The sequence below is a fragment of the Numida meleagris genome, chromosome 11 (assembly GCF_002078875.1).
Source record: "Numida meleagris isolate 19003 breed g44 Domestic line chromosome 11, NumMel1.0, whole genome shotgun sequence".
Classification (NCBI taxonomy): domain Eukaryota; kingdom Metazoa; phylum Chordata; class Aves; order Galliformes; family Numididae; genus Numida; species Numida meleagris.
Genome location: NC_034419.1, coordinates 9,028,542 through 9,039,143, shown reverse-complemented (window position 1 = coordinate 9,039,143; position 10,602 = coordinate 9,028,542). Strand labels below are relative to the sequence as shown.

Here is a 10,602-nt window from a genome sequence, read left to right as displayed (position 1 = left end):
GGGGCGGGGGGCGCCGGCGGCGGCGCGGGAGCCCCGCGGAAGGGCCCCAAGAAGCACAAGTGAGAGCTGGCGGCGGACCAGGCTGTTGTTGTTCTCAACGCGGTCCGCCCCGCGCCCATATAAGGGAGGCGTCGGCGCCCGCCCAGCCAGAGCGCGGCGGCGGCGCGGAGCGGAGCGGTGTCGGAGAGCAGCGCGCAGGGCCCGGGCCCCGCCACGCCGCGGCCGCTTCTGCCCGCCCGCCTCCCGCTTGCGTCCTGCGGCCTCCGGCACCATGTCGGTGGAGCTGGAAGAAGCCGATCTGCCCCTGACCGAGGCGGAGGAGGCGCCGATCTCCGCCGAGAAGAAAGCGGCCTCTAAGAAGGCGAAAGCCGGCGGCTCCTCGCTATCGCCTTCGAAGAAGAGAAAGAACAACAAGAAGAAGAACCAGCCGGGCAAGTACAGCCAGCTGGTGGTGGAGACCATCCGCAAGCTGGGCGAGCGGAACGGCTCCTCGCTGGCCAAGATCTACAACGAGGCCAAGAAGGTGGCGTGGTTCGACCAGCAGAACGGGCGCACCTACCTGAAGTACTCCATCAAGGCTCTGGTGCAGAACGATACACTGCTGCAGGTCAAGGGCACCGGCGCCAACGGCTCCTTCAAGCTCAACAGGAAGAAGCTGGAGGGCGGCGGGGACGGGGCCGCGGGCGGTGGCGCGCACAGAGCCCCCAGGAAGGCGGCGGCCGCCGCGTCCCGGCGCGCGGAGAAGCCCGCGGCCAAGAGCCAGAAGGCCGAGAAGAAATCGCACAAGAAGGGAGCGGGCGGCGCGGCGGCCAGGAAGGACAAAGCCAAGAAGGCCGCCAAGAAGGGAGCCGCGTCCCCCGGGGGCAAGAAGGTGAAGAAGTCCGCGAAGCCCAAGGCGCTCAAGGGCCGGAAGGCATGAGGGGGGGCGCGGCGCGGGGGGGGTGCTCCCCGCCCGGACTGGGGGGTGCGGCGCAGGCTGCTCTGCGGACGGACCCCGGGGGGCCGCTCCGTGCCGTCCGCTGGGCCCTGTAAGCGGGGCTGCGGCTGCCCCAGCCCCCATCCCCCCTCCATCTAGCCTCGTTTTTCCTCCCCGCTCCCCCCACCCCGCCTCTTCTCTCCGATCGCTCCCTTTTGTTTTCGGCCGCGCCCCTCCCCGCTCGCAGACGGTTTCGGATCGCCCCCGGCCCCTCTCCCCGTCGCCTCGCGGGGCTTTTTCCCGCCCGGTTTCCATGGCAGCCGCTCGGCGCCCCCGCTGCCCCCGCGCCACGTGGGCCGGCTCTCACCGCCCCCCTCCCCGCCCCGCCCGCCTGGCGCGCCGGCCCTGCTCGCGGCCATTCGAAAAGCCACGGCGCCCCCTATTGGCTCCCGGCCCCTGGCGCCATGGCAACCGCCCGTTCGGCGCCAATTGGCTCCCGCGGCGTCTGGCGCGCTTAAAGGGCCCGCGCTCCCGAGTGGCCCGTGGGGGTGGGGGTTCCCGGCCGCGCAATCAGGTCGCGTCTTAATGGCCTTTGATTTTTTTTTTTTTTCCCACTTTTTTTTTCTAATCGTCTTGGGGTTGGGTTTGGTTATGTTTTTTTTGAGGGTGGGAGAGTTTGGTTTTTTTTTTTTTTTTTTTTTTTTTTTTTCATTTTTCATTTGTCGTCGTTTCAAATAAATTGATAAAAAACTCGGAGCGGTGGTGATGTGCTCCCTGCAGGCGCCGGGGGCTGCGGCACCGCACGAAGGGCAGCAGGGATTCCCCTGGCAGGAGGAGAGCGGCCGGCCCGCAGCTGCCATTGGCAAAGCGCCTGGAGCAGCGAGGGGGGAAGGTGGGGCGGGGCTCAGCGCTGCAGCATCACCCCTAGCGAGCCCAGAGGCCTCCCAGAGCCGCCCCCCCCCCACCCCGGCTGGCAACGACTGGGAGCATCTCCCCCAGGAGCTGCGGCTGCCGCTGTGTGCAAGCACCGATGGCTCCGCTGGCATCAGTGCAGCATGAGCCGCCCCTCGCATCGGCTGTGCCTATTTATAGCTCGCAGCAGGGAGGTTGCGTAAAGCTCTGCCGGGGATCTGGGCCATGTTGTTCCACTGGCCCCGCAGGAGCTCAGCCCTGTGAGACACCTCCTAGCTTCTGCCAGCTCCCAGCACCCGAAACGTATGGGCAAGGGGCAGCAGGAGGGGGTAGTGGGGTCACGCGGCACCTCAAGGAGCTGCTGCACAGGTACGAGGCCAGCAGTCTCGGCATCCCCGGGTGTCCGGTATGTGATGGCTCCCAGCAGGGCAGCAGCCTGCAGCACGGTGACCGGAGATGTCTGGGTTCTGAGAGGCTGCAGTTGCCCTCCAGGTCTGTATTTAGGACACGGCTGCTGGGTCAGGCCAGGCACGGTCACACCGAGCTTGGGTATCTGCCAGCCATCTCAGATGCTACGAGAGAGCCGCTGCACTCAGCGCAGAGCTGCAGTTGTCTCCTCAGTCAATAGATGACACTGCAGGTTTTGGAGGAGCGGAGGGAATGCCATCACCGAGCTGGTTGGCCTCCGGCAGGAGAGCCACGCTCAAGGCTCCCTGGAGCAGGCTGTGTGCCAGCAGCGGGGTGTCCCCGCTTCCTCCCGCTCGGAGGACCCTTAAAGCACGCTGCTCGGCCGACAAAGATGCTACCTCGGAGGTAAACCACGGCTGGCATTCCTGGGTTGTCCAGTGCAGAGGCGAAGGGGAGCGGAGCCCAAGCCTCCACAGCAGCGAGCGGACAGAGAGGGGGCTCTGTGCCCGGGTGCACTGTGCTGGCCCAGCCAGAGCCCTGGGGCAGAGGGGCTTGGCAGTGTCCTGCTGTGCAGCTCGGGACTGCCAGAGCTGCGGCATCCCTGAGCAATTCCACCTGAGCTGCCAGCCCAGAGGGCCGGGTTCCAGGGGCAAAGTCAAGGATTTCCAAGGGCGGATGGCTCCAACCTCACCCCCCAGAGAATCACAGCTCTGTGGTATGAGGGCAGAGAGCTTTTGCTGAATGGAGAAGCTTCACTGCCATGGTCCTGCACCCATCTCCCCTCCAGGCTGCAGTGTGCTCAAGAGGAGGCGGTGGAGGAACACAAGCCCCGCAGTTCCCAGCTCTCTCCTCCCCGAGAAGCAGAGGCTGATGTGCAGACTTCAAGGTTTGCATGACCCCAGGAAAAAGCTCCGCACAATCGAGCCCAGCACATTTCCTGAGTTCAGCTGCTCTAGTGCTGTGAGGCATCCAGCAGTGCTTGGAGGGCTGTCCCAGCCACCTGATGAAGACTGGCTGGAGTCCAGGCGCTCCCAGCCTCCCGGTCGCACCGCTTTTCAGACGTAAAGATAAGGAGACACCTCAGGCCCAGCACTTCAGCAAGGCTTGGCTGGACACACGGGATTTCCTTCGGTCTGCCAGCAGCCAGACTTTCCCAGCCCATGGTTCACGTGGCTGGCAGAGGAAGTTCACAGCCCAGCTCTCACCCCAGCTGCTAGGGGTACATGCACCCCCCAGCTCCCAGTTACAGCTGCAGGCATCACCCCACCGCCCCGGCCCCCAGCAAAGCCATGGGATGACCACAGTGGCTAAGGAGCCCCTCAGCCCCAGGCCTGCTATGCAGCACTCAGCCGTCCCAACACATCCCTGTGTCCCTGCTCTGCCCCAGGGAACTTCGCTGGGCACTTTTGTAGGGCAAAAGAAAAGATACTTCCCTCCATTCCTGACCCACACCTTGGATGGCACAGCTCAGACCCGGCCATCCCCCAGCCCTGACTGTGGGTAAGCCTCCCGCAGCCCTTCTCCCCACACCCAAGCAGGGGAGGTACCGAGCAGCTCTGTCTTGCTGGGCAATTACAGCAGTAACCCAGGAACATTCAACAAAGGAAGAGGATGTCAGAGTAAGAAACATCCCCAGTTACCCGCAGGCCTCCACCCACCCCATTTGGGTCAGCTTTTCCCATGGCCCCTCCCAAAGCTCTTTCAGTGCCTTGAGGCTCTCCAGCAGGGACACGGGCACTGGGGGAAGGCTCTGGGTGCAGCCTCACTCTGCTCTGCTGCCCCCAGCACCGGCCCCCCCCCCCGGCTTCCAGGCTCTGATGATGAGTGAGCAGACAGCACAGCATCACCACAGCAGAGAGAAGAGCTGGGGAAGGGTTTTACCTGCCCTCAGGGCAAGTGAGAAATGGTACGTGGGAGATGAGTGCAAGCACAGGTGCTAGGCCTGACCTGGTCTTTTCTGCTCAGGCACCCCAGTGCCTCCCAGCCTGCTCCTGCAGCCCGCTACCAGCCAGAGCAGCTTGGGTGCGGTGACAAGACAGCACATCCAACAGCATTCAACAGGGAACCAGTTTAATCAGATATTGGGTTTGCACCATTCTTTTCAGAATCACAAGGTCTGCATTTTCTAAGAAATACAAAGCACTCGGTTGTACAGAATGCTGGTCCTGAAGGAAAGGAGGGGTGGGAACAAGACACGTGGATGCAGACACATCACCCACCCCACCAGGCAGCACGTGCGTGGGGAGAAAGCCCACATTCCCACCCTGCTGATGGTCCCCTTACAGAAGGGAGCCCGTGCTGCAGCAGGGGCACTTGGCCGGCTACACCCCCCGCCTCGAGGTCAGGGTACCACAGCATAACCAAGGGACATTGCCCCACACGAGCACAACACCAACAGACGTGGCTCCCACCCCCCACAACAACAGAGCCAAAACCCCTCCATGGAAGCGGACAGGCAGCCAGCTTCGTCTACTCTAGGTAAGAATAACATCAGCGCCAGGCTAAGGTACTTCACCCACTAGGTTAAAAGCAGAGGCAATAGGCTGAACACATGCTACTTACAGCACAGAAATAGAAGCCGCTCGTTTTACTTCGAAAAACAACGAAAAAAAAGAACAGGTCATGAAGGTCTAGGGCCTGACCGCCCAGGCGGTGCCGCATGCACGTGACGTGCGGGCTGCTCCGGGCAGCGAGGAACGCTGTCACTGCATCAGCCACCCCTGGTGTCACGGGACAGCCGGCCAGGCCCCACGCACCCGCATTATCCACAGCCATCCCGTACATCCAGTACGAGCTGGGAACGGGCTTCCATCCAAACTCTAGTGCAGTTGTTGTTGTTGTTGAAGAAACACTAATCCATAGAACGTTACACTTAACAGACAGCATCATCACTTTATTTCTCAGAACCAGAAATGGCGTTGGACAAACAAAAAGACACAGCGTGGCATTTTCGGAAGCGCCGTCACGGCGTGAGGGAGCTGGGGGGGACACACGGGGGCTCCCAGGGGCAGGGCTGCTCCAGAGCTGCGGCAGAAGATGGCAGCTCCCGCTCCCTGACCTTGCCGTGCTCCGCGGGGATTTGTCACTGCGCCCACAGCTGCGGAGCGCCCCGGAGCCCCCCGAGCTGGGAGCCGCGGGAAGGTGCCTTTGTGAGGAAGGACCCCGAAAGAAAATACCTCGAAAAATAAATTAGGACCAGAGCTTCTTAACAGTAGGAACGCACGAGCTTTACCACGGACAGAACTAAAACTAACAGTCGCTCCTTGCTGATGGAGAAACTTCTTTTCACGTTTGCCAGCCCCCCCTGCCGCAGTGCAGCGGGGATGGCACCGCTCAGGGCGAGGCAGCGGTGAGCCCCAGCCCCACGCCGGGGCAGCAAGGACGGCTGCGGGGGGGCCCGCAGGGCCCCGGGGCCGGCGGAGGCAGCCGGAGGTGCCCGTGTCCATCCCCACGCAGCCACAACAGTCCTCGGCAGCTCCACGCGGCGACCCGACCGCATCGCCCCGGCCCCCGCCGGCCGCGCTCCCACCATCTCCTGCAAAAACGCTTCTTCCAGAGAGACGGGGCAGGGTGGGGACACAAACGGGGTTCGGCCTCGCCCGCGCTCCCCCAGCACCCCACTACAGCCCAGGGCAGAAGGCTGGCGGAGAGCTGGAGGGGTACGGCCGGGGCTCGCCTCCCAGCCCGGGTGTAGGAGCAGGAGGGGAACCCCGACCCCGAGGGGAGAGGCGCGGGGGGCAGCGGCGAGGAGGGGGCCGGGAGGGGGCAGCGCTCACTTCTTGGAGCTCTGCGTCTTCTTGGGCAGCAGCACGGCCTGGATGTTGGGCAGGACGCCGCCCTGGGCGATGGTCACGCCGCCCAGCAGCTTGTTGAGCTCCTCGTCGTTGCGGATGGCGAGCTGCAGGTGCCGCGGGATGATGCGCGTCTTCTTGTTGTCGCGGGCCGCGTTGCCCGCCAGCTCCAGGATTTCGGCCGAGAGGTACTCCAGCACGGCCGCCAGGTACACCGGCGCCCCGGCGCCCACCCGCTCCGCGTAGTTGCCCTTGCGCAGCAGCCGGTGCACCCGGCCCACGGGGAACTGCAGCCCGGCCCGCGACGAGCGCGACTTGGCCTTGGCCCGCGCCTTACCGCCGGACTTCCCGCGGCCCGACATGGCCGGCAGGCAGCGGCCGCTCGCCGCCGCCCAGGAGCGCCCCGCACAGACGGTCCCGGCGCCTGCGGGGAAACAAACGCCGTCGCACCGCGCCGCAGGCCGGGCCCCTCCGGCCACGGCTGCTACCCCTTACCACTCCGCCGCCGCCGCTCCGCCCTGCGCGCCGCCCGCCGCCGCACTGCCACCGCCACCGCCGCCGCGCCGCGGATATCCCTACCCGCGCCTCCCCATTGGCTGCCGCCGCGGCCGGCTCGGCGCCCATTGGCTGCCGCGCCGATCCCTGATTTGCATAGGACTCGCGGCGCCCCGGCCCCGCGGCGGGCAGCACCCGGCGGGGCGCGGCCGATGGCTCCGCGCGTGTCCGTGGCCTCGCGGGGTCGAGCAGGGCCCGGCCGAGCCCCGACCCTTAGGCCAGCCCCGGCTCCCTCTGGGGGCTCCCTGTGGCGTTGCCCTGCCGCGGGGCCAGCGCTGGGTGCTGCCCCGAGGATGATAACGCCCCTCGCTCAGCGCCTGCGGTCCTCCCCCAGGGACGGATCGTTGAAAGCAGCCCCAAAATAGGACTCCCAGCTGGGGCTGTGCCAGTTAATCCCGTTTTATTGTTTCCAACACGAATTAAGGACTGTTTTCCGGCACAGGCCCCACGGTGGAAGGCTTTGGGCCGGCAACATCTGCCTCTGCTTACAAAATCCCTGACAAAATCCCTGACCTCGAAAGCAGCAGCCCCGCACGGTTCTGTAATGGCACTTTGGTTATCTGGGCTTTAACAAGCGACCTCCCGGAGCAAGGCTGAGTGCATCCCTCCACAGATCAAGAAAATCCTCTCCAAGTCTTCAAATCCCATTAACAGAATGATTGTACAACAACGTGACCACGACGGCTCTCTCACCCTGCTCCCTACAGGGAAACCCACGGACAGCCCCATTCCTCCAGGCGTCGTGTTTGACTCCTTCCCCAAGGCAGGGGCCAGTGCCTGGGGCTGGGATCTTGTCCCAGAGAGAGAACGTGGAAAAACCACAGCCCATGTCCTCCTCCAGCCTCACCTCCTCCCTGGCCCAGGGATGCTCAGTGCATACTGGGGGCATCTCTGGGCTGCAGCTGCGTTTAGAGGGAGGCAGTGTTAATTTGTGCAGAATGCACATGGGATTAAGCAGAAAAGAGGTAAGAGTTTAATAACAAAAAAAAAAAAACACAGAAAAAAGAAGAAAATGAGAGAAGACAAACAGTAACCTTTAACGACACGCAGAGACAACAACCCAGGACAGCAGAACAACACCTGAGAGGTTTGGAGAATCCCAGCAGTGCCTGCAAAGCCTTCCAACGGGCGTTCTGCACCGTGCTCAGGAAGCTTTGCAGACAAGCAGGGTCTGGAGCCCTATGCCTTGCGCTTCTTGGCAGCCGGCCCTCCCTCCTGCCCCAGCCACTGCCGCAGGACGCCTGCACTGCTCTTCTTGGGCGAAGGGCTGTGGATGAACTGGCTCTTCCACCTGGGCAAAGCGTCTTCTTTCTTCTGGGGAGAGCCCTCCTGGGAGCTCTTCAGCCAACCCAGCATCGCCTTGCTGCTCGCGGTGGCTTTCACCTCCTGGGGACACAGAACGCAGCAGGAAGAAGTGATACGCACAGCGAAAGCTGCATGGGATGCACGCACCGCAACCAAGCGCTCACCTTGGGGGCTCCCAGCTCGATGGGCACCAGGCACTCGGGTGTGTCATTGCGGACGCTGTTGACGAAGGTGGACACGGGGTGAAATACAATGTTCTCTGTGGGCTGGATGAGCTTCATCGCCTCCTGGGTGGGCACCTCAGCGAAGTCCAACCACTTCTCAATGGCCTCGTCCCCATCCAGGATGGCCGGCATCCTGGGCACAGAAGGGACACAGCGGTCACACCGAGCCCCGTGTCGGCGCAGCACAGCAGTGCGGCAATAGCAAGCACTCACCTGTGGTGGATGAAGCTCACGTCCTTGGAGGCATCCACGGTGATGATGGTGTAGGTGTACAGCGGCTCTCCTCCTGCCGGTGGCTCCCAGCAGTCAAAAATCCCAGCCATGGTGAGCAGGCGCCAACCCCGCCACTCCTCATCGCTCTCATCCTCCTCGGCCTGCAGGACACGGCCCCAGCGTCATGCCCGTTCCACCGCAAGGCACCGTGCTGCGGCGTGCAGTGCCTGGGAAGCTCAACCCCCCACCCCACTGCCCAGCCCAGCACCAGCTCAGCCGGACAGAAAGAGGCAGAGAAACCCGCAGCCGAGTCCCCTGAGAAACACATCAGCAGCTCATGCAAATGTGCAGTGCACGGGGAGCAGCAGGCGTGACGGGTGGGGAGGCTGTGGGGCTGGGTATGGCTGCGTGCTGCTGTGATTTGAGGGACCAGCAGCAAAGTGCCCTCGGAAGGAAATTCCTCTCTGCACATCCCAGTTCTGTTGTTCCCTGCTGCGTCCCAGGCACAGCCCCAGGTATCTGTGTGTGAGCGAAGCTCAGTGCTCAGGCACTGACGGTGCCGCAGTACCGGGTGCTTCTTGCTCTGGGGGAAGTAGATGAAGTAGGGCTGCTTGCCCCCGCTGCACTGCTGCCACTCGTAGAAGCCATCTGCCAGCACCACGCAGCGCTTGCCCTTGAGGAGAGGGCCCTGGGGAGGAGACACAGAGCCAGACGTGAGCTGCAGGATGCGGTCAGGGCTGCCCCGGTGCGGCGGCAGAACCCAGCACCTGCCAGGTGTGCACCGCAGTTGTGGTTGTGCCAAGTCCTACAGCGGGACGCGCGCAGCGGGGCTCACCTTGTAGGAGGACTTGCTCAGCATGGTGTCACTGCGGCAGTTGGAGGTCTTGAACTGCATTTTGGAGGGGTCGTCCTCTTTGAACCAGGAGGGCACCAGGCCCCAGCGCATGTCCATGAGCACCCGCTCGGAGGAGTCAGCATCCTGCAACCAAGGCAGAGGACCGACCTGCAGTGACTCCCACCATACAAATGTGGCTGCTTCATATTTAGCAGGAGCAACGGGCACAGTTTCTGCAGCAGGAAGAGCCTGGTGACACGGGCTCCATCCCTCCTCCGGTTAACAAACAGCTGGCGTTGAGGTTGCAGAGCGCATCCCAAGGGACACAAATTTCACCTTCATTTTAATAACGTGATTTCTGGTTCACTTTCACTCTTTGCATATCGCCTCAGCTCGGGCAATGGAAACGGCGCGGCGGCTTTCACTTCCCCCCGCGCAGCGCCGCTCCCTGCCCGCCCGGAGCTGCGCAGCCGCGGCCCTGGAACGTGGCTGCACCCAGGCACCGCCGGCGGATGAGGACGCGTGTAGCAACGCGCACGGACCGGGCTCTGAGCTCCCCCAAAGCGCCCACGGACCGGGGCCGGCATCGAGGGGCACTCCGCATCCCAACCGCTGGGCGAAGGCGGCCAAGGGAGCGGGGTCCGCCCGCATCCCGCGCGATGCTTCGAGCCCTCGTGCCGTCGCAGCGCTCAGCCCGCCCCCCACCCCGTCCCCATCTGGGCCGTGCACCGCGGCCGCCCGGGGGGAGGTCAGGGCCAGGCGTCTCAGCTCAGTGCCCCCCGCTTCGGGCTGTTGGGGCTGAAATCAACGGTAACGGCCCCCGCAGGTGCGCGGTGCGCTTCGCTGCTCCGGGTTCGAGATGCCGTTCTCCGCTCTCCCCTACCGAAGCGCCCGGAGCACCCAACGGCGCTACCTCGGCACAGCCGAGCAGAGCCCACAGCGCAACTTCGGACTGCTGGGAGAACAACTCGCAGAGCTCACCGACTCGCACGCAGGCTTGCACAGAAAGGCACCGCTACGGGGAAAGCGCAGCCCCGACTCCCCGCCCTCCTTCGGGCCGCGCCAACATGAACGAGAAGAGGTGCTTTTGTAACACGGCCGGAGAGAAGCAAAACATACCCGCCCCCCGCCCGTTTTGTGCCCCAGGAACCAGCCGCCCCCCGCCCCACTCCCGCTCCCCCCGGGGGTCGCGGCTCTCCTCCCGTTACCTGCTGGAGGTGCTTGCGGGAAAGCAGCACGGGGCCGCACGACTGCGGGCCCTTGTTGTAGGAGGGTCGGTAGCGCTCCCCCCGCAGCCACTCGGGCTGCTGCCGCCGGCCCAGCCGGTCGCGATAGGCGCAGGCCCGGCGCAGGTTGGCCGCCCCCAGCGAGCAGGCCGTGCGCCCGCACATCGCCGCCCGCTCCGCCGCGACGCGCTCGCCCCGCCCCGGGGAGGTGGTGCCG

General features: G+C 64.3%; 3 protein-coding genes across 3 annotated transcripts; 1 reads left to right on the top strand and 2 right to left on the bottom strand.

Annotated features, from left to right (window-relative positions):
* Positions 136-1,592, top strand: LOC110405079 (histone H1x). The gene has a single exon (XM_021410005.1). It carries the CDS (start codon positions 272-274, stop codon positions 917-919), a length of 648 nt encoding a protein of 215 aa, XP_021265680.1. The 5' UTR covers positions 136-271; the 3' UTR covers positions 920-1,592.
* Positions 5,103-6,594, bottom strand: LOC110405081 (histone H2A type 2-B-like). Its single transcript, XM_021410007.1, has 2 exons — positions 6,523-6,594; positions 5,103-6,451 (listed from the first exon to the last, which is right to left on the bottom strand). The coding sequence occupies exon 2, from the start codon at positions 6,387-6,389 to the stop codon at positions 6,009-6,011; it is 381 nt and encodes a 126-aa protein (XP_021265682.1). The 5' UTR covers positions 6,390-6,451; positions 6,523-6,594; the 3' UTR covers positions 5,103-6,008.
* On the bottom strand, positions 6,966-10,550 carry HMCES (5-hydroxymethylcytosine (hmC) binding, ES cell-specific). Its single transcript, XM_021410004.1, has 6 exons — positions 10,368-10,550; positions 9,160-9,303; positions 8,893-9,012; positions 8,325-8,485; positions 8,052-8,244; positions 6,966-7,968 (listed from the first exon to the last, which is right to left on the bottom strand). Exons 1-6 carry the CDS (start codon positions 10,548-10,550, stop codon positions 7,762-7,764), a joined length of 1,008 nt encoding a protein of 335 aa, XP_021265679.1. The 3' UTR covers positions 6,966-7,761.